This window comes from Dreissena polymorpha, chromosome 3, assembly GCF_020536995.1.
Source record: "Dreissena polymorpha isolate Duluth1 chromosome 3, UMN_Dpol_1.0, whole genome shotgun sequence".
Taxonomy (NCBI): Eukaryota; Metazoa; Mollusca; class Bivalvia; order Myida; family Dreissenidae; genus Dreissena; species Dreissena polymorpha.
The window spans coordinates 71,489,941-71,512,345 of record NC_068357.1 but is presented as its reverse complement, the minus strand read 5'-3'; the positions used below and the strand labels follow the sequence as shown (position 1 = coordinate 71,512,345).

Below are 22,405 nucleotides of genomic sequence, written 5' to 3'. Positions count from 1 at the left end.
AATGCGACATGTGGGGGTATTAGTCACGTCTGTGACAAAGCTCTAGTTTTCGTTTAAAGAAAGTCCTTTATTACGCAGGTGGTTAGCGTGTGGCTATGATATTAATTAGTGAAATCATCATTTTGAATGATAAATTATCATATTATAACGAAAAAATAACTTTTCTGAAAAAAAAAAATTCACTATCAAATATATATATAACAAGGTATCCAACTTGAAATCATCCGAAAATGGGGTGCATCGTTTTGAACAGCCATTACTTCATCAATTTTTCAGCGATTTTCATGAATCCGGTCTTATTCAACGCAAAAATGAATTTCCTTTCTGGAAATGTATATATCTTGTTATATTTCTACACATGCTGGGTCAAATTTTATGAAATAACGTGATACACAATTCGCTTGACCCAGTTAACATCGATCAGACGGTATTTATGAATGAAATCTCCAGTTGTAAAGACACACCTTCGCATTGGACCAATGAAATCACTTGTGTGTTTAAAATGTCAGTTAGTTGAAATGTATGTAAACAAAGGTTTCAAAATGCGCTGGACAGTTATTTTTGATGCATCATGTAATGGCAAGCACGGTAAGAATGTTTTTTCATACGTTTTATTAGCTCATCTATTTTTTGAAAAAAATTATGAGCTTATGTCATCACCTTGGCGTCGGCGTCGATGTCGGCATCCGTGTCGGCGTCGGCGTCCGGTTAAGTTTTGCGTTTAGGTCCACTTTTCTCATAAAGTATCAAAGCTATTGCATTCAAACTTGGTACACTTACTTACTCTCATGAGGGGACTGTGCAGGCAAAGTAAGATAATTCTGGCTTGCATTTTGACAGAATTATGTGCCCTTTTTATACTTAGAAAACTGAAAATATTGGTTAAGTTTTGTGTTTAGGTCCATTTTATTCCTTAAGTATCAAAGCTATTGCTTTCATACTTGCAACACTTTCTAACTATCATAAGGGGACTGTGCAGGCAAAGTTATGTAACTCTGACTGGCATTTTGACAGAATTATGTGCCCTTTTTACACGTAGAAAATTGAAAATTTGGTTAAGTTTTGTGTTTAGATCCACTTTTTTCCTAAAGTATCAAAGCCATTGCTTTCATACTTGCAACACTTACTAACTATCGTAAGAGGACTGTACAGGCAAAGTTATGTAACTCTGACTGGCATTTTGACGGAATTATGTGCCCGTTTTATACTTAGAAAATTGAAAATTTGGTTAAGTTTTGTGTTTAGGTCCACTTTTTTCCTAAAGTATCAAAGCCATTTCTTTCATACTTGCAACACTTACTAACTATCGTAAGGGGACTGTGCAGGCAAAGTTATGTAACTCTGACTGGCATTTTGACGGAATTATGTGCCCTTTTTATACTTAGAAAATTTAAAATTTGGTTAAGTTTGTGTTTAGGTCCACTTTTTTCCTAAAGTATCAAAGCCATTTCTTTCATACTTGCCACACTCACTAACTATCGTAAGGGGACTGTGCAAGCAAAGTTATGTAACTCTGACTGGCATTTTGACGGAATTATGGGCCCATTATACTTGAAAATTTAGTTAAGTTTTGTGTTTTGGTCCACTTTACCCCTAAAGTATCATAGATATTGCTTTCATACTTGGAACACTCGCAAACTATCATAAGGGGACAGTGAAGGACAAGTTGCATAACTCTGGTTGTCATTTTTACCGAATTATGGCTTAGTAACTTTAAATATATGGTTACATTTTGTGTTTAGATTCACTTAACTCTAAAGTATCAAGGCTATTGCTTTTAAACTTTAAATACTTTCATGCTATCATGAGGGTACTGTACCTGGCAAGTTGAATTTTACCTTGACCTTTGAATTATTAAATTTTTCTAAAATTGCCATAACTTCTTTATTTATGATTAGATGCGATTGATACTTTGACAAAAAAACTCTTACCTGACATACCACAATTGACTCCTTCCAAACCCCCCCCCCCCCCGAATCCCCCCTCAATCCCCCCATTTCATTAAAGATCATCTAATAAATGACCACCTAACCCTCACATTATACCCCACCCCCACCCCGAAAAATAAAATGTGTATGCCCCCGGTAGGGTGGCATATAGCAGTTGAACTGTCCGTCAGTATGTCAGTCAGTCTGTCTGTCAGTCCGAAAAAAACTTTAACATTGGCCATAACTTTTTCACTTTTTAAGATAGCAACTTGATATTTGGCATGCATGTGTATCTCATGGAGCTGCACATTTTAAGTGGTGAAAGGTCAAGGTCATCCTTCAAGGTCAAATGTCAAATTTATGGTGTCTGTCCGTCCGAAAACTTTAACAATAACTTTTTCAATATTGAAGATAGCAACTTGATATTTGGCATGCATGTGTATCTCATGGAGCTGAACATTTTGAGTGGTGAAATGTGAAGGTGAAGGTCATCCTTCAAGGTCAAATTTCAAATATATGGCGTCTGTCCTTCCGAAAACTTTAACATTGGCCATAACTTTTTTAATATTGAAGATAGCAACTTGATAATTGGCATGCATGTGTATCTCATGAAGCTGCACATTTTGAGTGGTGGAAGTTCAAGGTCAAGGTCATTCTTCAAGGTAATCCTTCAAGGTAAAAAAATAATAATTCAAAGCAGTGTTCTCATGAAGCTGCACATTTTGAGTGGTGGAAGTTCAAGGTCATCCTTCAAGGTCAAGGTCATCCTTCAAGGTCAAAGGTAAAAAAACAAATTAAAAAATTCAAAGCGGCATTATCATTTAGCTGCACATTTTGAGTGGTGGAAGTTCAAGGTCAAGGTCATTCTTCAAGGTCAAGGTCATCCTTCAAGGTCAAAGGTTAAAAAAAAAATCAAAGCGGCGTTTACATGAAGCTGCACATTTTGAGTTGTGTAGGTTGAAGGTCAATGTCATCCTTCAAGGTCAAGGTCATCCTTCAAGGTCAAACAAATTATTTAAAAGATCAGAGCGGCGTTATCATGAAGCTGCATATTTTGAGTGGTGGAAGTTCAAGGTCAAGGTCATCCTTTAAGGTAAAAAAAAAACAAAAAAAAACTCAAAGCGGCGTTCTCATGAAGCTGCACATTTTGAAGGGTGGAAGTTCAAGGTCAAGGTCATCCTTCAAGGTCAAAGGTCAAAAAAAAATATTAAAAATTCAAAGCGGCGTTCTCATGAAGCTGCACATTTTGTGTGGTGGAAGTTCAAGGTCAAGGTCATTCTTCAAGGTCAAGGTCATCCTGCAAGGTCAAAGGTCAAAAAAATAACAATATCAAAGCGGCGTTATCATGAAGCTGCACATTTTGAGTGGTGGAAGTTCAAGGTCATCCTTCAAGGTCAAGGTCATCCTTCAAGGTCAAAGGTCAAAAAAATAATATTTCAAAGCGGCCTTCTCATAAAGCTGCACATTTTGAGTGGTGGAAGTTCAAGGTCAAGGTCATCCTTCAAGGTCAAAGGTAAAAAAAAATAATAAATAATAATTTCAAAGCGGCGCAATAGGGGGCATTGTGTTTCTGACAAACACATCTCATGTTTTTTTCAAACATGGTTAAAAAACACAAATATTTATTTTTATTATTTTATTTTTGAAATACTGTCCAACCATCCCACCCAAGAATCCCCCCCCCCCCCCCAAGAAATTTTTTTATTTTTTTTTGCATTTTTGGAAGATAATGTAATAAATGACCACACCCCCACACTATCCCCCCTCTCCACTCCACCCCTCCATCCTTTGTGATTGAAATTGAGATAGGTCCCTACAACTTTAAAAAGAAAAATAGATGAGCAGTCTGCACCCGCAAGGCCGTGTTCTTGTTAAATTATGGTATCGAGGTCTGTGAACTTTTCAGGGAAAATGCCCTTTACTCGGTGAAGATTTTAGTCATAAATACGGTCTGATCGACTGGGTCACGCCAGTTGTGTATTGTGTTATTTCTTAAAGATGACCCAGTATTTGTAAAAATATTGCAAGACATATACATTTCCAGAAAGGAAATTCATTTCTGCATTGAATAAGACCAAGATCGTGAAAATCGCTGCAAAATTGATGAAGTATAATGGCTGTTCAAAACGATGCACCCCGTTTTCGGGTGATTTCGAGTTGGATACCTTGTTATATATATATTTGATAGTGAATTTTTTCCCAGAAAAGTTGATATCTCCTTGTAATATGATAATTTATCATTCAAAATGATGTTTTCACTAATTAATATCATAGCCACACACTATAACCACCTGTGCTTTCTTAGCATAAATGCAGTTTATGCGGAAAGTGTTGTCCTTGATTAGCTTGTGTGGACTGCACAGGCTAATCTGGGACGACACTTAACGCACATGCATTAAACCCCCTTTTCACAGAGCGCGGCTCAAATATAACATAAACACCGAAAAAGGCTCATAACCCTGAGCTACAATTTTGCAGAATTATGCCGCTTTGATAAGGGACTGGTTTAAGGAAAACATGTTTTTGAATTTGGTAATTTTTTTCCTGTGACCTACAGTGTAATAAGCATTCTGTAATTTCACTGAAGGCAAAACAGTGTCTTTTTTATTGTTTGGGTTTGGACAACAAATTATAATTTATTATATTAGATACTAAAAAGTAACACATTAATAATTGTGTACTGTGACATGTTTAACATTTTGTCACACAGGAATCCGGCATTTTTTTTGTATGATAGAAAAATTGTCGTATTGGTTTTTCCCACTGTAGCTTAATAATAGTATGTTTGTTTCTTCATGTATATTAATGAAGATAATGTTTTTCAATATTCTAAATGCATTTAAATTTGCCAAGCGAAATGAGTACAACTGGTAGGCTGATGTTGTTAATGGATTTTTTTTTGTGTGTTTTTGTTAAATATTTGTATAAGGAAATAATATTTAATGTTCTATGTTCATATTTGAATATTTGCTAGTTGTTGGTTATATATATTTCTTTATTTATCAAATGTTTAGTTAAAAGAATTTAAAAAAAAAGGTTTTCTCTTTGAGAGCATTTTCTGTGTTCTTACTTACTGACGCAGTCAAATATGAATTGTGAATTTTCTTTTCTTAGATACAGTATATTGTACAGCATTGTTGAAATGGGCTTCAATGAAAAGATACTCTATTGCATGCAATACAGTGAAATGCAACACATGCATAAAGTCACATGTTTGACTGTTGGGTGCTAAACGGTCTTTAAATAACTTTAAACAAACTATCATTGTTGAATACATAAAGCAAGGTATTAATAAGATATGATATTTATGTTGTACTTCTCAAAAGAAAAACAGTTTGCCTTGCATTTCTTGCAAATGTCTGCAAAATTGTATGCAACAGCATCAAACATGACCCCTGGTAAATCATAGTCAAGAGAGAATATATATACATGTATAAAGATAAAATCTAAAAGTGTTTGAAGTATAACACTTATTGTATATCTTTATTTATCGAATAACACTTAGCTAAAACTCTTTTTATATGCAGAGCTTTAAAATGAATTCTGTGTCTTAGTTTTCTTATACTCGTAATCAAAGTAATGTCTGTACACATCATAATTCCTAGTGAAGGAAGAGTTTCCAAAATGTTCAAGGATCTTAAGAAATAAAAAATAACATTTGCTTGCATATATTCCAAAGCAAAAAATAAAATATAGAAAATATTGCAGATAAAGAAGAAACTCATACAGATTCCTCTGATCAACGGAACGAGAGTCGTGCCTCTAGCAAGAACTCTGGCCGGACTTCAAGGTCAAAAGGTCGTCGACGAGTGGGAAAACGAGCAGCCAAGGTCAAAGAGGACATGGATCCCATTGCAGAGCAGGTGCAACATACTTCAAAGACTTCTGGGTAGGAATTGTATTTTTCGCCTGTAGGTTTCAAGATTTGGGCTTCATTACTGTGATTAGTTAATGGTCAATCTTAGTCTTAATCTTAACCTTTACCTTATAAAAATGGAATTCTAAATTAAGTGTTTCAAGCATTCTCATTGATGAGATGTTTCAAGCATTCTCATTGGTGAGATGTTTCAAGCATTCTCATTGGTGAGATGTTTCAAGCATTCTCATTAGTGAGATGTTTCAGGCATTCTGATTAGTGAGAAGTTTCAAGCATTCTCATTGGTGAGATGTTTTAAGCATTCTAATTGGTGAGAAGTTTCAAGCATTCTCATAACTGAGGTGTTTCAAGCATTCTCATTGGTGAGTTGTTTTAAGAATTCTCATCGGTTCATTATATAGGTTTAGACCATGTTTGATATAGAGAACTTTTGTTGGCATTGCGCCTGGAGTCAGAGTGAAAAATATTTTTAGAAAATGAACTTGCAATAAATGTTTTTTTCTTGTCCTAGATTTGGAGATTGCTAGTGTTTTCTTGCTGTTTAAATTAAGTCACCTAGCTAGTCTTAATTAACAATAAATCCCATGAAAATATCATAAACATTATTATTCACACTATTTTTAGCTCGACTATTATATATGAAATATATATAGTGGAGCTATCCTACTCACCCCGGCGTCGGCGTTCCTGTTAGCGTTAGTGTGCAAATGTTAGAGTTTGCGTACTACCCCAAATATTTCCTATGTCCTTTGACATATTGCTTTTATATTTTGCATACTCATTTTCCAACATGACCCCAATCTTTAAACAAGAGCAGACAACTGTATCAAGCATTTTGACAGAATTATTGCCCCTTTTATACTTAGAATATGCATATTATTGATAAATCTATGTTAAAGTTTGCGTACCACCCCAATTATTTCCTATGTCCTTTGACATATTGCTTTTATATTTGGCATACTTCTCTACCAACATGACCCCGATCTATAAACAAGAGAAGACAACTGTATCAAACATTTTGACAGAATTATGGCCCCTTTTATACTTAGATAATTGAACATTTTGCTTAAATTGCCATAACTTTTTTATTTATGATCACATTTGATTCTTACTTTGACAAAACAACACTTACCTGACATACCACAATCCTATCCACCCAAACCATCCCCCATGCCCCACCCCAGAATCCCTCCCCCCCCCCCAAAAAAAAAAAATTAAATAAATATTGTTTTCCTTATTTTTGAAAGATCATCTATAAAATGACCACACACCCACATTATACCCCCCCCCCCCCCCCCTCACCATGATGGCTTACGTTAACTGTCAAGCACTCGAATAGTCGAGCGCGCCGTCTTCTGACAGCTCTTGTTTAAGGTCTGCTTTCGAAATCCATTGATCAAGTCTGAGATTTAAAAACCATCATAGTCACCAGATCGGGTTTTGGGATTAATTTGTTCTAGTTCTCCACCTTATAAAGCTCTGGATGAAATGTGTTTTTGTATGAATTCTTAGTGAACTTAGAAAAAAGAGAAAAAGCATATCAAGTAATGACACTGTCACCTTGTTGGATTTGCAAGAGGCAGAGAGGTAAAGTATAAGTGAAGCACCAGCAATCTTTCATACTGTGAAACCATTTATTTTCGTAAGCACGAAATTTCATCATTAAAAAAATGGCTATTTCATAAGCATTTAAAATCGCCAATTTCTGATTTAAAAAAAAAATGCGTCAGTCAATATCCATTTTGTTTGTAATACATGTCCGCGATAAATCACAGTTTCGCGGTTGCAATATATCATGTTGGGGAAAAGGGAGAACACTTGGGAGTCCTGTTTGTCACATGCCAAATAAATATTCTTTTGTTATCAGGTGATAGTAATGGGCCCTTATTATGGCATGAAATTGACAAGTTCAATGTTATGACTAGCGGATTAGAGGGACTGAATAACCGTTAACGAGTGTTTGAAACAACGAAGCCAATTGACAATTAGTCAACACCCTTGAAAAACACAATACAGTAGATTTCGCTTAATTGAATAGCCCATTTACCACGTCCAAATATTCAATTATCCGGAGTATTCAATTATACGGAATATGTTATATTTCCAATGTTATCACTAACCGGGTGTAATCCCCCTGGAAATTGTGCTTTTCATGCATAATCAAAACATCGTTTCGACATATAAAGCGTTTAAAAAAGTTAATATTGGAATTAAAAATTGAATCCTTTATAAATATAATATTAATGTTTTGTTGAATTCTCAAATGAGAATACAAATTTTGTAATCCAAAACACACTTTCTAGCTTTAAATAAAACCACCACATGTATTTCCTTTGCCCCCAACAAAAAGCTAGCGAAAACTATGCAGCAATGTACAATGTCACGCCATACGGTGCGTGTAATGATTTTTCCCATTTTCATTTTATTGCTTTTAAACAAAACAAAAGTGTGTTGTTCAAGGAACCCGACCCTACTTACAATTTTGGTACCGACCCTACTTTTTTTTCGTCTTGCATAAAAATACGATCTCGGAAAAAAAGTGCCAGAAAATATTTGCGCATCTGCCACTTACACGTTCGTTATCAATCATCCGACTGCACACTATATTAAAGCGTAGAATCTCCTACATGTATATCTCCATGGATATGCATCGTTTTGACAATTTTGACAGACACGCCCCATCATCCGCAAAGAGTCGCTTTCGCACATTTTTAATCCCTTTTGTTGAAACATTGCAGTCTACACAATAGATCAATAGAACCGCTAAGCGTGTTTTCACAACACCCAACACTTAATCCAGTTTCGTCCAGATTTTCTGTTGCATCAGTATACAGTACAATAACTGTTTCATTAATGACTTTTGTAAACGACCGAAGCGATAAAGATACAGCTTGTTTGATTTGCAATTAATTTTCAGGAAATGTCAAATTCCAAATCATTCGTGATAGCATTCTGTTAAAATTCACAACGAAACATTTAACGGAAATTTAATACACGCTAGCTTTCCATGTGTTTGACGTGGTGTTGTACATGTAGGGAATAATTTGCGCGCGCTTTTCTCTAGAGAAAGGATTAAAACACTCTGTACATTTGCAGTTTATTTGAAGAATGTGATAACGTCGAGTAAAAATTAAATTGGGAAGAGTGTTTCAGATTACAAATTTAATTATGCGCATTTGAGAATTCAACAAAAAAAGTAATACGGACCAATTTCTAGGACGCTCATACTTCGGTACGATGCGTTTTTTCTCCACATAAATAACGGATTTAAAGGCATTTTTTAAGTTATTAAATAATAACGAGCACTTGTCCCGTCGGACTAGCGGATTCTTTATTTACTTTTCCGGACTAACAATTAGGTTGTCCCGGACAGTCGGACTATCGTTAATGTCGAGCCCTGAATAAACTGTTGAAGTGTGTTACTCGACAGTTTACATTCGAAAGTTTGCACCTGACTTCACACCGGAGACTCCAGTGTTTGCATTGTACTTGCTCGCATACTACACCTGTTAGTCACGTGACGCTTGACAGACGCTGCATACATGCATGGTGTGAAATGAAAACAAAGGAAGTCGATTGAGCGTGTCTGTCAAAATCGTCGATACCATGCGTATCCTTGGAGATTTGTGACATTCTTTGCTGGATTATAGTGTGCAATAGAAAATTGGCTATTCAATTAACCGAAATACGCCATATTTGTTATCAGAATATGTGGAGTGTTTTCAACGGGAAGAGATACAAATGGTTTGGTGTTTTCAATTTCTATTCAATTAACCGAATTATTTGATTATCCGATATTCAATTAAGTGGAATCTACTGTACACACAATGGAAAATAAGTTGTTGACAATAAGCGCTAATCATAACTATTGTACCTAAACGAAGTCAACGCATTCGATACAGCTTAATTTCATCCGCATATTACAGCAAGGCCACGTGTCAGTTAAGTACACTGTGAAATGTGCGCCCCTTTGTGTCAAAACTGGATTTATCTTGATTACAAAACAGACGTAGTATTATGCGTGGCTTACATAAATTTTTAATTTCTCTCTTTTTTAGCTCGTATTTAAAAAAAAAAAATTATGAGCTATTGTCATCACCTTGGCGTCGGCGTCCGGTTATGTTTTGCGTTTAGGTACACTTTTCTCATAAAGTATCAATGCTATTGCATTCAAACTTGGTACGCTTACTTACTATCATGAGGGGACTGGGAAGGCTAAGTTAGAGAACTCTGGCTTGCATTTTGACAGAATTATGTGCCCTTTTTATACTTAGAAAATTGAAAATTTTGGTCATGTTTTGTGTTTAGGTCCATTTTATTCCTTAAGTATCAAAGCTATTGCTTTCATACTTGCAAAACTTACTAACTATCATAAGGGGACTGTGCAGGCTAAGTTATGTAACTCTGACTGGAATTTTGACAGAATTTTGTGCCCTTTTATACTGAATTAAAATTGAAAATTTGATAAAGTTTTGTGTTAAGGTCCACTTTTTTCCGAAAGTATCAAAGCTATTGCTTTCATACTTGCAACACTTACTAACTATCGTAAGGGGACTGTGCAGGCAAAGTTATGTAACTCTGACTGGCATTTTGACGGAAATATTGGCCCTTTATACTTGAAAATTTGGTTAAGTTTTGTGTTTTTGTCCACTTTACCCCTAAAGTATCATAGATATTGCTTTCATACTTGGAACACTCGCAAACTAGCATAAGGGGACAGTAAAGGACAAGTTGTATAACTCTGGTTGTCTTTTTTACGGAATTATGGCCCTTTTTTGACTTAGTATTAACTTTGAATATATGGTTACATTTTGTGTTAAGATCCACTTTACTTCTAAAGTATCAAGGCTATTGCTTTTAAAGTTCAAATACTTTCATGCTATCATGAGGGTACTGTATCTGGCAAGTTGAATTTTACCTTGACCTTTGAATGACCTTGACTCTCAAGGTCAAATTATTAAATTTTTCTAAAATTGCCATAACTTCTTAATTTATGATTAGATTTGATTGATACTTTGACAAAACAACTCTTACCTGACATACCACAAAAGACTCCACCCAAACCATCCCCCAATCATCCCCCCCCCCCCCCCGAATCCCCTCTCAATCCCCCCCCCCCCATTATTATTATTTTTTAATTAAAGAATATCTAATAAATGACCACCACACCCTCATACTATATCCCCCCCCCCCACCCCCCACCCAAAAACAAATTTTTTTATGCCCCCGGTAGGGTGGCATATAGCAGTTGAACTGTCTGTCAGTATGTCAGTAAGTCCGTCCGCCCGTCCGAAAAAAACTTTGACATTGGCCATAACTTTTTCACTTTTGAAGATAGCAACTTGATATTTGGCATGCATGTGTGTCTCATGGAGCTGCACATTTTGAGTGGTGAAAGGTAAAGGTCATCCTTCAAGGTCAAATGTCAAGTTTATGGTGTCTGTCTGTCCGAAAACTTTAACATGGGCCATAACATTTTCAATATTGAAGATCGCAACTTGATATTTGGCATGCATGTGTATCTCATGGAGCTGAACATTTTGAGTGGAGAAAGGTGAAGGTCAAGGTCATTCTTCAAGGTCAAATGTCAAATATATGGCGTCTGTCCGTCCGAAAACTTTAACATTGGCCATAACTTTTTTAATATTGAAGATAGCAACTTGATATTTGGCATGCATGTGTATCTCATGAAGCTGCACATTTTGAGTGGTGGAAGTTCAAGGTCAAGGTCATCCTTCAAGGTAAAAAACAATTTTTAAATAATCAAAGCGGCGTTCTCATGAAGCTGCACATTTTGAGCGGTGGAAGTTCTAGGTCAAGGTCATCCTTCAAGGTCAAGGTCATCCTTCAAGGTCAAAGGGCAATTTATTTATTTTTATTTCAAAGCAGCGTTCTCATGAAGCTGCACATTTTTAGTGGTGGAAATTCAAGGTCAATGTCATTCTTCAAATTCAAGGTCATCCTTCAAGGTCAAAGGTCAAAAAAATTAATTAAAAGCGGCGTTATCATGAAGCTACACATTTTGAGTGGTGGAAGTTCAAGGTCAAGGTCATCCTTCAAGGTCAAGGTCATCCTTCAAGGTCAAAGGTCCAAAAAAAAATCAAAGCGGTGTTGTCATGAAGCTGCATATTTTGAGTGGTGGAAATTCAAGGTCAAGGTCATCCTTCAAGGTCAAAGGTAAAAACAATAAATTCAAAGCAGTGCTCTCATGAAGCTGCACATTTTGAGTGGTGGAAGTTAAAGGTCAAGGTCATCCTTCAAGGTAAAAAAAAAATTAAAAATTTCAAAGCGGTGTTCTCATGAAGCTGCACATTTTGAGTGGTGGAAGTTCAAGGTCAACTTCATTCTTCAAGGTCAAGGTCATCCGTCAAGGTCAAAGGAAAAAAATAAAATAATTTCAAAGAGGCGTAATCATGAAGCTACACATTTTTAGTAGTGAAAGTTCAAGTTCAAGGTCATCCTTCAAGGTCAAGGTTATCCTTCAAGGTGAAAGGTAAAAAATATAATAATTTAAAGCAGCGTTATCATGAAGCTGCACATTTTTAGTGGTGGAAGTTAAAGGTCAAGGTCATCCTTCAAGATCCAAAAAAAAAAAAACATTTCAAAGCAGTGTTCTCATGAAGCTGCAAATTTTGAGTGGTGGAAGTTCAAGGTCAAGGTCATCCATCAAGGTCAAGATTATCCTTCAAGGTCAAGGTTATCCTTCAAGGTCAAAAGTCAAAATAAATAAATTCAAACATGGTTAAAAAACACAAATGTTTATTTTTATTACATGTATTTTATTTTTGAAATACCGTCCAACCATCCCACCCAAGAAGCCCCCCCCCCCCCCTAAAAAAAAATAAAAATAAATTTGTTTGCATTTTTTTTGCATTTTTGGAAGAAAATGTAATAAATGACCACACCCCCCACACTATACACCCCTCTCTACTCCACCCCTCCCTCATTTGTTATTGAAATTAAGATAGGTCCCTACACCTTTAAAAAGAAAAATAGATGAGCGGTCTGCACCCGAAAGGCGGTGCTCTTATTTAAACATAATTATTCGTAAGGATCTTAAATTGGTTATTAGGTCCACTGACAAAATAGACGAAAATTAATGCCTGATGGTTTCACAGTATTTGATCTTCAAATACTCTGCCTTCCAATTAATGATTTTACTATGTACACCTGCATATCTATCAATTGGGTGTCTTTCACTGGTTTTCGTGCATTATAATAAATGCTTATATGCAAACTAAATGGTAATCAACTGTGTGTATGAACTTTTAAGAAAGTCTATTGTGAGATGAAAAATGTCAACAAATATTGAAGAGGCATAAAGTTTAACAGGCAAATTTGCTCTTAAATGAAACAAAAAAGTTAAAATTGAACATTTAATTGATTAATATATGTGATTGCAAACTTTCAAGATAGTTTGTTTATGTGCAAATTATATTCTGATGTGTCTTATTTGTGTATACATTTTGACATATTATGGAAATTATTAAAAGTTTCTTATATATTCTGGCCACTTATATTACAGAAAATTATGTACTTTTTGTGCTTTTGTATAGTCTTTGACACAAATGTTTGTTCAAAAAGATATTATATTCACAATATAATCTTGTACTGGAGTATTTGTAAGATGCAGTGCTCATAATACTTATGTATTTTTGAACATTTATTAATCTTGTATCCTAATGTTTGACTGTATTGCACAAATTCTTTGCCGTCTGTAGATGCTTTTTTTTTTCTCGCATACAAATACAGTAACTATTTCAAACAATACCTGGCGTTAACTTTTTGTGTGTTAACATTCTTATGGAATGTGACTGCAAGATCAAACAATCCATGCATTTAAATACAAACAAATTAAAGACAACAGTGTCCAGGTGTCAACTAATGTTTTGGTAGGAGCTCACGTCGTAAAGCAGCATTACGAATGAAAATGGACCAAGTAGCAAAACTCACCATTCAAGGAAAGGACTTAGTGAAAAGACACCGGCAAGGAAAAGAAGCCGGGGTGGCCTTTTATTTTCGTACTCGAATGCATGAACTAGAATTAAAGTATTTTAACAAGTGGAAAAGGTAGCAATTGTTATGGTCCATTTAATGTTTGCATTTTTTATAGTGTTTACTGTTTGGACTTTTGAATTGACTTTTTATTTTAATATTTGGACTTTTGTTGAATGTTTTGACTTGTAAACAGTTCAATCTTTAAACTGTTGAAGCCAATAACTGTTATTTTTTCTTTTTTGTTTATTGTTGTTATTTTTGGTGTATCCAATTATTTTATTTTCTGTTTGTGTATTGTCATTTTTACTACATTTTAAACCAGGCAAGCCATAATTTTTCATGCCAATATTGGGACATTTCATGACTATTTTGTGGACACCTAAAGGTTTCACAATGCATTAAACCCTGTTTTCCCAAAGCACGGCTAAAGTGATTTTTTCCTATTAAGTGCCCTCAGATTTTTCCCATGGCCACATAACAATAGCATATATTCTTTTCAACAAATTAAAATATGTCTCAAATATATCTCAAGAGTAACTGGAGATTGTGGTTACAAAATACAAAAAAACATTTGGACAGATGGCTATTTAGTGTTATTATAAGTGGCATATGAAGTAATTAGTTATACTAATTTTTGGCAAAACAAAGCTTGAAAATCTTACTTTGTTGTATTTTGGGACTTTTCGTCTCATGTTTGGACAATGGAAATGCATGCCAAAAAGCAAATGGTCCCACTAAAATCAGGAAATATTGCATGCATGGTTTAATTAATGGCGGAAAGTTTTTATTATACTATTATCTGTAAGAAAATAATTGCTAATCATTGTAACATTTTCACTTAAAATTTCTGATAAAAACTCTCATTGTTTTCATTGACATTGCTTAAAATTGTTATTATCATTTTTATGAAACCATTTCATATCCAGTCAGAGGTTCATCTTTACAGGAATAGATGAGCACTAAAAATCACTTTGTTAAAAGATTTTTAGAGTGATTTTAAATTTTAACATCAATGGGCATGACTTTTCCCGCAGATCTACAAACCTGCGTCAGTACTACATGCAGAAGAATCCTGGTCAGTTGACTAACCTGCTTGGAAAGCTGTTTGTGTTTGCGTACACATGGAGCGTGGGAGGGAACTTCAAGCGCCAGGAGGACATGGATGAGGATGATATGGGGTCACAGCAGAGGGGGCGGGGTCAGGAGAAGGTCGACAAGGAGGTCAACATCTGTAACGAGTTTGACAACTTCATGCGAGAGCTGTTTGAGGTTGAACCTCCTTTGGGTACGTTTGAATTTTTAGTTGTGCGTAAATGTTAACAAATAATGTTCTCTTGTGATTTTTAGCCTATTTTCGAAGTTAGATTGTATCAAAAGCCTAATGTTTACTAGGACATTTGCAATTGGTTTCTTGTGTAGAACCAACACTGAAAATATATAGTTAGTTTTTGGAATCTTTCAGCTTGGGGAATTAACCTGAGACCTCCACCTGGTCGTCCCATTTGGCCCTTAACTTTGTCGTGCATTAGGTGATTTCAACATTAGCACATCTTATAAAGACAACATGTCGCAAGAATCATGTTGCTTGCCTCAAGGTCAATGTAACAATGGACTCTTGAAAGTATTTTGCATATTGCTTACATGTATATAGTGAAAGTACTGGTATATGTTTGCATCAACAACTTTGTTGTGCAAAATGAGATTTTCTAAATAAATGGGCACAAATGATCATCATTGTAAGACAACGGGTTGCTTGCAACAAATATGTCGCTTGTTTTAAGGTCTTGCTTTTGCCATGTTAGGTCAGTGAAGCTTCTGATCAGCCTGTGCAATTGCGCAGTCTTGTCAGGAGCTACATGTCAGCTTATGAGACAACAAAACCTTGTGTGACTTTGAAGCGGACAGTGGAGCTCCTGACCAAACTGTGCTGGCTGCATATGGAATCAGACCCATTGTTGCATAATGTGGGTCATACAATATTGATGCTAATGTTGTTGATCTGTGATATTGGTGCCAGTGACTGCTAACGATGAGAACTGTTGTTTGTAGGTGTGAGGCTTCCCACTGGTAACAGGACCATCTACAGCTACTTTATTGACATGGAGTCGGGCACTTTTGTACCGTGGGATGCCCTTGTGCCTTCAACAAAGTCACTGATTGAGAAAGGAGCCATCATAACCATAGGTAAGTAAGAGACTAGAAGTCTGGTCTATACTGTATTTGGATGCTAAAATTATTATTGTTTTGAATTTTAATGTTCATACTATGGATTTGCATGGCTTAAATTGAAAGGAAAGAATTATATTTCTTTTGTGGCACTGCAACAAATGGATATATTAATTTTGATGATTAACCCTATGCAGGTGAGACATTGGGTGTGTCGATGGACCAGAAAAAGGGAGGGGGAGATGACTCTGACATTGTGCCCACCGTGGACGTGATTCGCTTCTCCTTCCTCTCCAGCCTGCTCATGCTCAACAAGCACCCGGTCCTTATCACTGGTGAGTGGGTTTTAAAGTGGGATCGCTTTTCATATGGGTGGGATCACTTGTCATATGAGTGGGATCACTTGTCATATGAGTTGGATCACTTGTCATATGAGTGGGATCACTTGGCATATGATTGGGATCACTTGTCTTATGAGTGGGATCACTTGGCATATGAGTGGGATCACTTGTCTTATGAGTGGGATCACTTGTCAAAAGAGTGGGATCACTTGGCATATGAGTGGGATCACTTGGCATATGAGTGGGATCACTTGTCATATGAGTGGGATCGCTTGTCATATGAGTTGGATCACTTGTCATATGAATGGGATCACTTGTCATATGAGTGGGATCACTAATCATATGATAGGGATCACTTGTCATATGAGTGGGATCACTTGGCATATGAGTGGGATTACTTGTCACAGGAGTGGGATCACTTGGCATATGAGTGGGATCACTTGACATATGACCGCAATCACTTATCATCGGAGTGGGATATAAAGTCTGTCTCAGATAAGATAGTTTCAATCTCAACACTTTACCTGAAATTTATACGTTTAATGTTTGACATGTTCTTTTCAATTTTTAGCTCCATGTTTAACATGTCTTCAATAGTTTCCCTCTCAATCTTTTTTTAAGAAGTGTTATGCCAAAATGGATCTTATGCCATATGCTACCAGCTTAGCTCCAGACCAGCCAGCAAATTTGCGCATATTGGTTAGCAGCTACCCTGTCTGCTATAAAGCCACACAAGGCTTTGTGGTCTACTTATGGAAGTGGATGCACAGGCCAATCTGTAGCTAAAACCACCACAATGGCTGCATATGGCGTAAGACCCATTTTATCATGATGTGGTTCATGTATCATATTAATTCAGGGGAGTCTGGTGTGGGCAAGTCGGCAGTTATCAACTACACACTGAAGCGCCTCTGCAAGGAGGGCGGGACTGCAATAAAGCAGGGCACAATCCTGGGCAGCATCTTCAACTACTCTGACAAGGGAGCATCACTCCTGGAGAACATCAGCTCCCTCACAAAGTGGGGACAGGAAGAGGAGGATAGAGGTGGCATGGACGTATTGCTGGGGACCAAGCCACGGGCCACCACGGGCGTGATCAGTTCCATGATTCAGTTCTCTGCCCAGACCACGTCTGCCCGTCTGCAGGCACAGATCAAGCACAACCTGATTCAGAAAGGGCGGAATACCCTTGGGGCTCCAAAGGGGAGAAAGGTACTGTGTTTTTACTTGTGATGTGTTTTTAATGAGATGTGTGTTTTTCAGATAAATTTGTTGTTTTTTTTATAGAAAATTTATATTGTTTGCTTTTTTATTTTGAAACAGTAGTATAGTGGTAGTACCTTTTGGATGCAGAAGAGTAGAGGCACAGTTAGGTCTCCTTGAGACAAAAGCACAGTCAATGGTATACAACCAGTATTTTTGTTAATTGCCCAACATTCTTGTATCATGATTAGAGCCTTACTGTGGAAAAACAGTGCCTTATGCATGTGAATGAAGTGTCTACACTTTGGGTTTTTTATGTTGTTGTTTTTTTAAAGAATGTATCTTGTTAGCAAAGATCCAGTTTTTACCAAAAGTGTCATCCCTGATTGGCCTGTGCAAACTGCACAGGCTAAATTGGGACTACAAAGGCACATGCATTAAGACAAGTTTTCGCAAAATGCACTGCTCATTTGATATTTGTTTGGTCTGAAGTTGGTTATGCTGTTGCTGATGTTGTATATGCTTACCCAGGTGCTGCTGTTCGTAGACGACCTCAACATGCCTGCCCCCGAGGAGTACGGGGCCCAACCACCCCTGGAACTCCTCCGACAGTTCCTGGAACTCAGTGGCTTCTACCATACTGAGAAAAATGCCTGGAAGGTGAGATGCTGGACAGGGATTAAAGGGGTTCATAGGGCTTGACTCTCAAAAAACAAGGTTTTATGCATGTGCGTTAAGTGTTGTCCCAGATAAGCCTTTGCAGTCTACACAGGCTAATCAGGGACGACACTTTATACGCACATGCATTAAACCCCCTTTTCACTGAGCACGGCCCATTTATATTGCTGTTTAATGGTTATTATGTTGTAAAAAATATGTTTTTTATGCTGTTCATTACACACACAAATTTCATTTAAAGCTTACCATATTTTTACTTTGACATGTTTGCACCTCTTTGAAATATGGATAAGTGAGTTTAAGCTTATCCTGTTAAAACAGCGTTGAGAATTTTAATGTCATAAATACATACCTGCTATCCCTAGCTATACCTTTCTAGGTGGGTTAGCTTCTCCAGAAATCTTCAAGTTCCGGAATTTCGCCACCTCTAACTGAAAACAGATCAGGTTAAACAAAGTACAATGTAACCTAACCGGAAATCAAGAACCGTAACTCATCTGACTTTTCTGGAGACACACTGTGCAGATCGCCATTTTTTTATCGGCTTTAAATTTGGACTTTTTGTTCAATACTGCGTGGTGGATTTGGGTTTGAAGTGGATGAATTGTATAATTTATCGTTTCTACTTCATTCAGAAATCTTTTCTTGTATTATTTTGTTGATAATTATACCCCCACAAGCGAAGTTTAGGGGGGTTTATAGGAGTGAACTTGTCGGTCGGTCTGTCTGTCGGTCCGTATTAAGTGTCCGTTCTCTAATTCAAGTAGTTTTCATCTGATCTTCACCAAAATTGGTCAGAAGTTGTATATACATTATGTCTAGGCCAAGTTCGAACATGGGCCTTGCCAGGTCCAAAACTAGGTCACGGGGCCACTTAGTGTGTTTTAAACATTCAGCATGTTGTCCGCTCTCTAATTCAAGTAGTTTTCATCCGATCTTCACCAAACTTGGTCAGAAGTTGTATCTAGATAATGTCTAGGCCAAATTCCAACATGGGCCTTGCCGGGTAAAATACTAGGTCATGGGGTCACTTAGTGCGTTTTAAACATTCAGCATGTTGTCCGCTCTCTAATTCAAGTAGTTTTCATCCGATCTTCACCAAACTTGGTCAGAAGCTGTATCTACATGATGTCTTGGCCAAGTTCGAACATGGGCCTTGCCAGGTCAAAAACTAGGTCACGGGGTCACTTAGTGTGTTTTAAACATTCAGCATGTTGTCCGCTCTCTAATTCAAGTAGTTTTCATCCGATCTTCACCAAACTTGGTCAGAAGTTGTATCTAGATGATCTGAAGGCCAAGTTCGAACATGGGCCTTGCCGGGTCAAAAACTAGGCCAGGGGGTCACTTAGTGCGTTTTTTAACATTCGGCATGGTGTCCTCTCTCTTATGCAAGTAGTTTTCATCCAATCTTCACCAAACTTGGTCAGAAGTTTTATCTAGATGATCTGAAGGCCAAGTTCGAACATGTGCCATGCCAGATCAAAAACTAGGTCACAGGGTCACTTAGTACATTTTACACATTGAGCATGGTGTACGCTCTCTATTTCAAGTAGTTTAAATCCGATCTTCACCACACTTGGTCAGAAGTTGTAACTAGATGATGTGTAGGTCAAGTTCGAACATGGGCCATGCCGGGTCAAAAACTAGGTCACGGGGTCACTTAGTGTGTTTTAAACCTCACCATGTTGTCCGCTCTCTAATTCAAGTAGTTTTTATCCAATCTTCACCAAAATTGGTCAGAAGTTGTATCTTGATAATGTCTAGGGCAAGTTTGAATATGCGTCATGCCGGGTCAAAAACAAGTTCACGGGGTCACTTAGTGCGTTTTAAACATCACTATGTTGTCCGCTCTCTAATTCAAGTAGTTTTCATCCAATCTTCACCAAACTTTGTCAGAAGTTGTATCTAGATGATGTCTAGGTCAAGTTTGAATATGGGTCATGCCGGGTCAAAAACTAGGTCACGAGGTATCTTAGTGCGTTTTAAACCTCACCATGTTGTCCGCTCTCTAATTCAAGTAGTTTTCATCCAATCCTCACCAAACTTGGTCACAAGTTTTACAATGATCTCTAGAACAAGTTTGAACATGGGCCATTCCAGGCCTAGAACTAGGTCACGGGGTCACTTTTTTTAACATTCAGCATGGTGTCCACTCTCTAATTCAAGTAGTTTACATCTGATCTTCACCAAACTTGGTCAGAAGTTTTATGGAGATGATCTTAAGGCCAAGTTAGAACATGGGCCTTTCTGGGTCAAAAACTAGGTCAAGGGGTCACTTAGTGCGTTTTACACATTTAGCATGGTGTCCGCTGTTTTTTGTGAAGACGACATGCAAAATATTGTGTCAATGCGGCATGTGGGGGTATTTGTCACGTCTGTGACAAAGCTTTAGTTAATTTTTTTCACATTTTGCCGGTTTTTTACATGTGCTCATGAATTGAGCACGAGGATTTCGTGATATATGTCAACAAGTTATTGACTATATTATGCAGTGTAAATGATTTGTTTAACTGAATATTTAAGTTATTTTGTTCATTTTGCACTGTTTTCTTACGTGGATTCTTTTCTTTTTCTAATTTCAGAATAAGAATGAATTTACAAACTAGAGGTTCACATGGTCACATTAAGAAGTCGTGGGATTCCCACAATACTTACTTGTTATGTACTAATTGTACCTTTGATCATAAATGCTCTGTTTATAGTGTGTGGGACGATGCAACATGGCAGAAAGCAATTCGTCACAGAACGTTTCTGAGCAGAAAACGGGCAGATGAACCTTCATCAGATGAGAAAATCCCGGTGACTTTACAGACTACAGACGAGTATTGGCAGCATCAGTAACCGGGTATAGGGCAAGATGAAGATTGTACTATGCTAACTTCGTTAGAAAGTCAATCAACATCAGACCATATGGTGACAACTGTCAGCCGGTCTATGCCCGATGGCATTGGTCAAGGACTATGACCAATGCCGGACCATTTGGCAGCCGCCATATGGTCATTGCCTGGTGACAACACTGGTCATAGTATGACCGGTATGTCACCGGGTAACGGACCGGTCACTGGGGACTGGTCCGGTCACCGGTCTATGGCACCGGTCACCGGTCCGTGGTACCGGTCACCGGTCCATGGCACCTTTCACCGGTCCATGGTGCCGGTCACCGGTGACTGGTCTGGTCACCAGTCACTGGCCAGTACCACCGGTCACTGGTCTTCAGGGACCGGTCCGGTCACCGGTCAATACTACTGGTCAATACCACCGGTAACCGGTCATCAGGGACCGGTCACCGGGCATCTATCAACAGTGACCGGTCTGGTCACCAGTCAATACCACCGGTCACCAAGGACCGGTCCAGTCACCGGTCAATACTACCGGTCACCGGTCAATACCACCGGTCACCGGTCATCAGGGACCATTCCAGTCACCGGTCATCTATCAACAGTGACCAGTCCAGTTACTGGTCAATACCATCGGTCACGAAGGACCGGTCCGGTCACCGGTCAATCCTACCGGTCACCGGTCAGTACTACCGGTCACAGTTCACCGGTCATCGATCGAGAAAGAGACATTGATCATCATCATCGATATATATTCCTCCTCTTCTTCTTCAAAGGCATCCTTTATCGAGTAGTCCTCATTCACGGCGTAGATATGATCGATACCGATCATCTCGAGACTCTAGCAGACGTTATTCTAGGAGATGTCGTTCCCATTGAAGCAGATTTGTTTCTCGGCATAGTAAGGATAAAACTCATAGTCATGCATCACGTAGGCAGTGTCGCTCTTACTACCCTTATCCTACACAGTACTATCCTGTCTTGGATTGTAATGTTGCTGTACTCTATGTACCAGATCCAGTTTCCAGTTTAACATTAACATATGTTGCTGTGACTGGTACTACTTCGTAGACCTTGTCTTCTGGTGTTTTTCTCACCACTACAGATACTCACTCTGCTCCATGGGTATCGGCTACATAACCTATTCGGGTACCTCCTGCTACGGCACTGTCTAATCCGGACACGTTATGGCTTCAAGATTCGTATGGACAATTCGTACCAGTCAATCCTGATAATATACCGTCATCTACCGGTTTGAATTGTCAGAGTGTTGATTGTGTAGATGGTCATTCATCATTACCAGATACTCGCAATCTGGTGCATGATAAACGACCTAGCATTTCCACTTATGTTTCCGCTGATTCTATACACACTGCT

General features: G+C 37.7%; 1 protein-coding gene across 1 annotated transcript in view; it reads left to right on the top strand.

The window, feature by feature from the left end:
- Positions 1-22,405, top strand: part of LOC127874702 (dynein axonemal heavy chain 6-like) — a 279,888-nt gene that overhangs the window by 111,304 nt on the left and 146,179 nt on the right. The window contains 6 exon segments of the mRNA XM_052419240.1: positions 5,637-5,817; positions 14,838-15,088; positions 15,853-15,987; positions 16,167-16,304; positions 17,170-17,522; positions 18,045-18,173. Of these exon segments, the coding sequence (XP_052275200.1) occupies positions 5,637-5,817; positions 14,838-15,088; positions 15,853-15,987; positions 16,167-16,304; positions 17,170-17,522; positions 18,045-18,173 (1,187 nt within the window).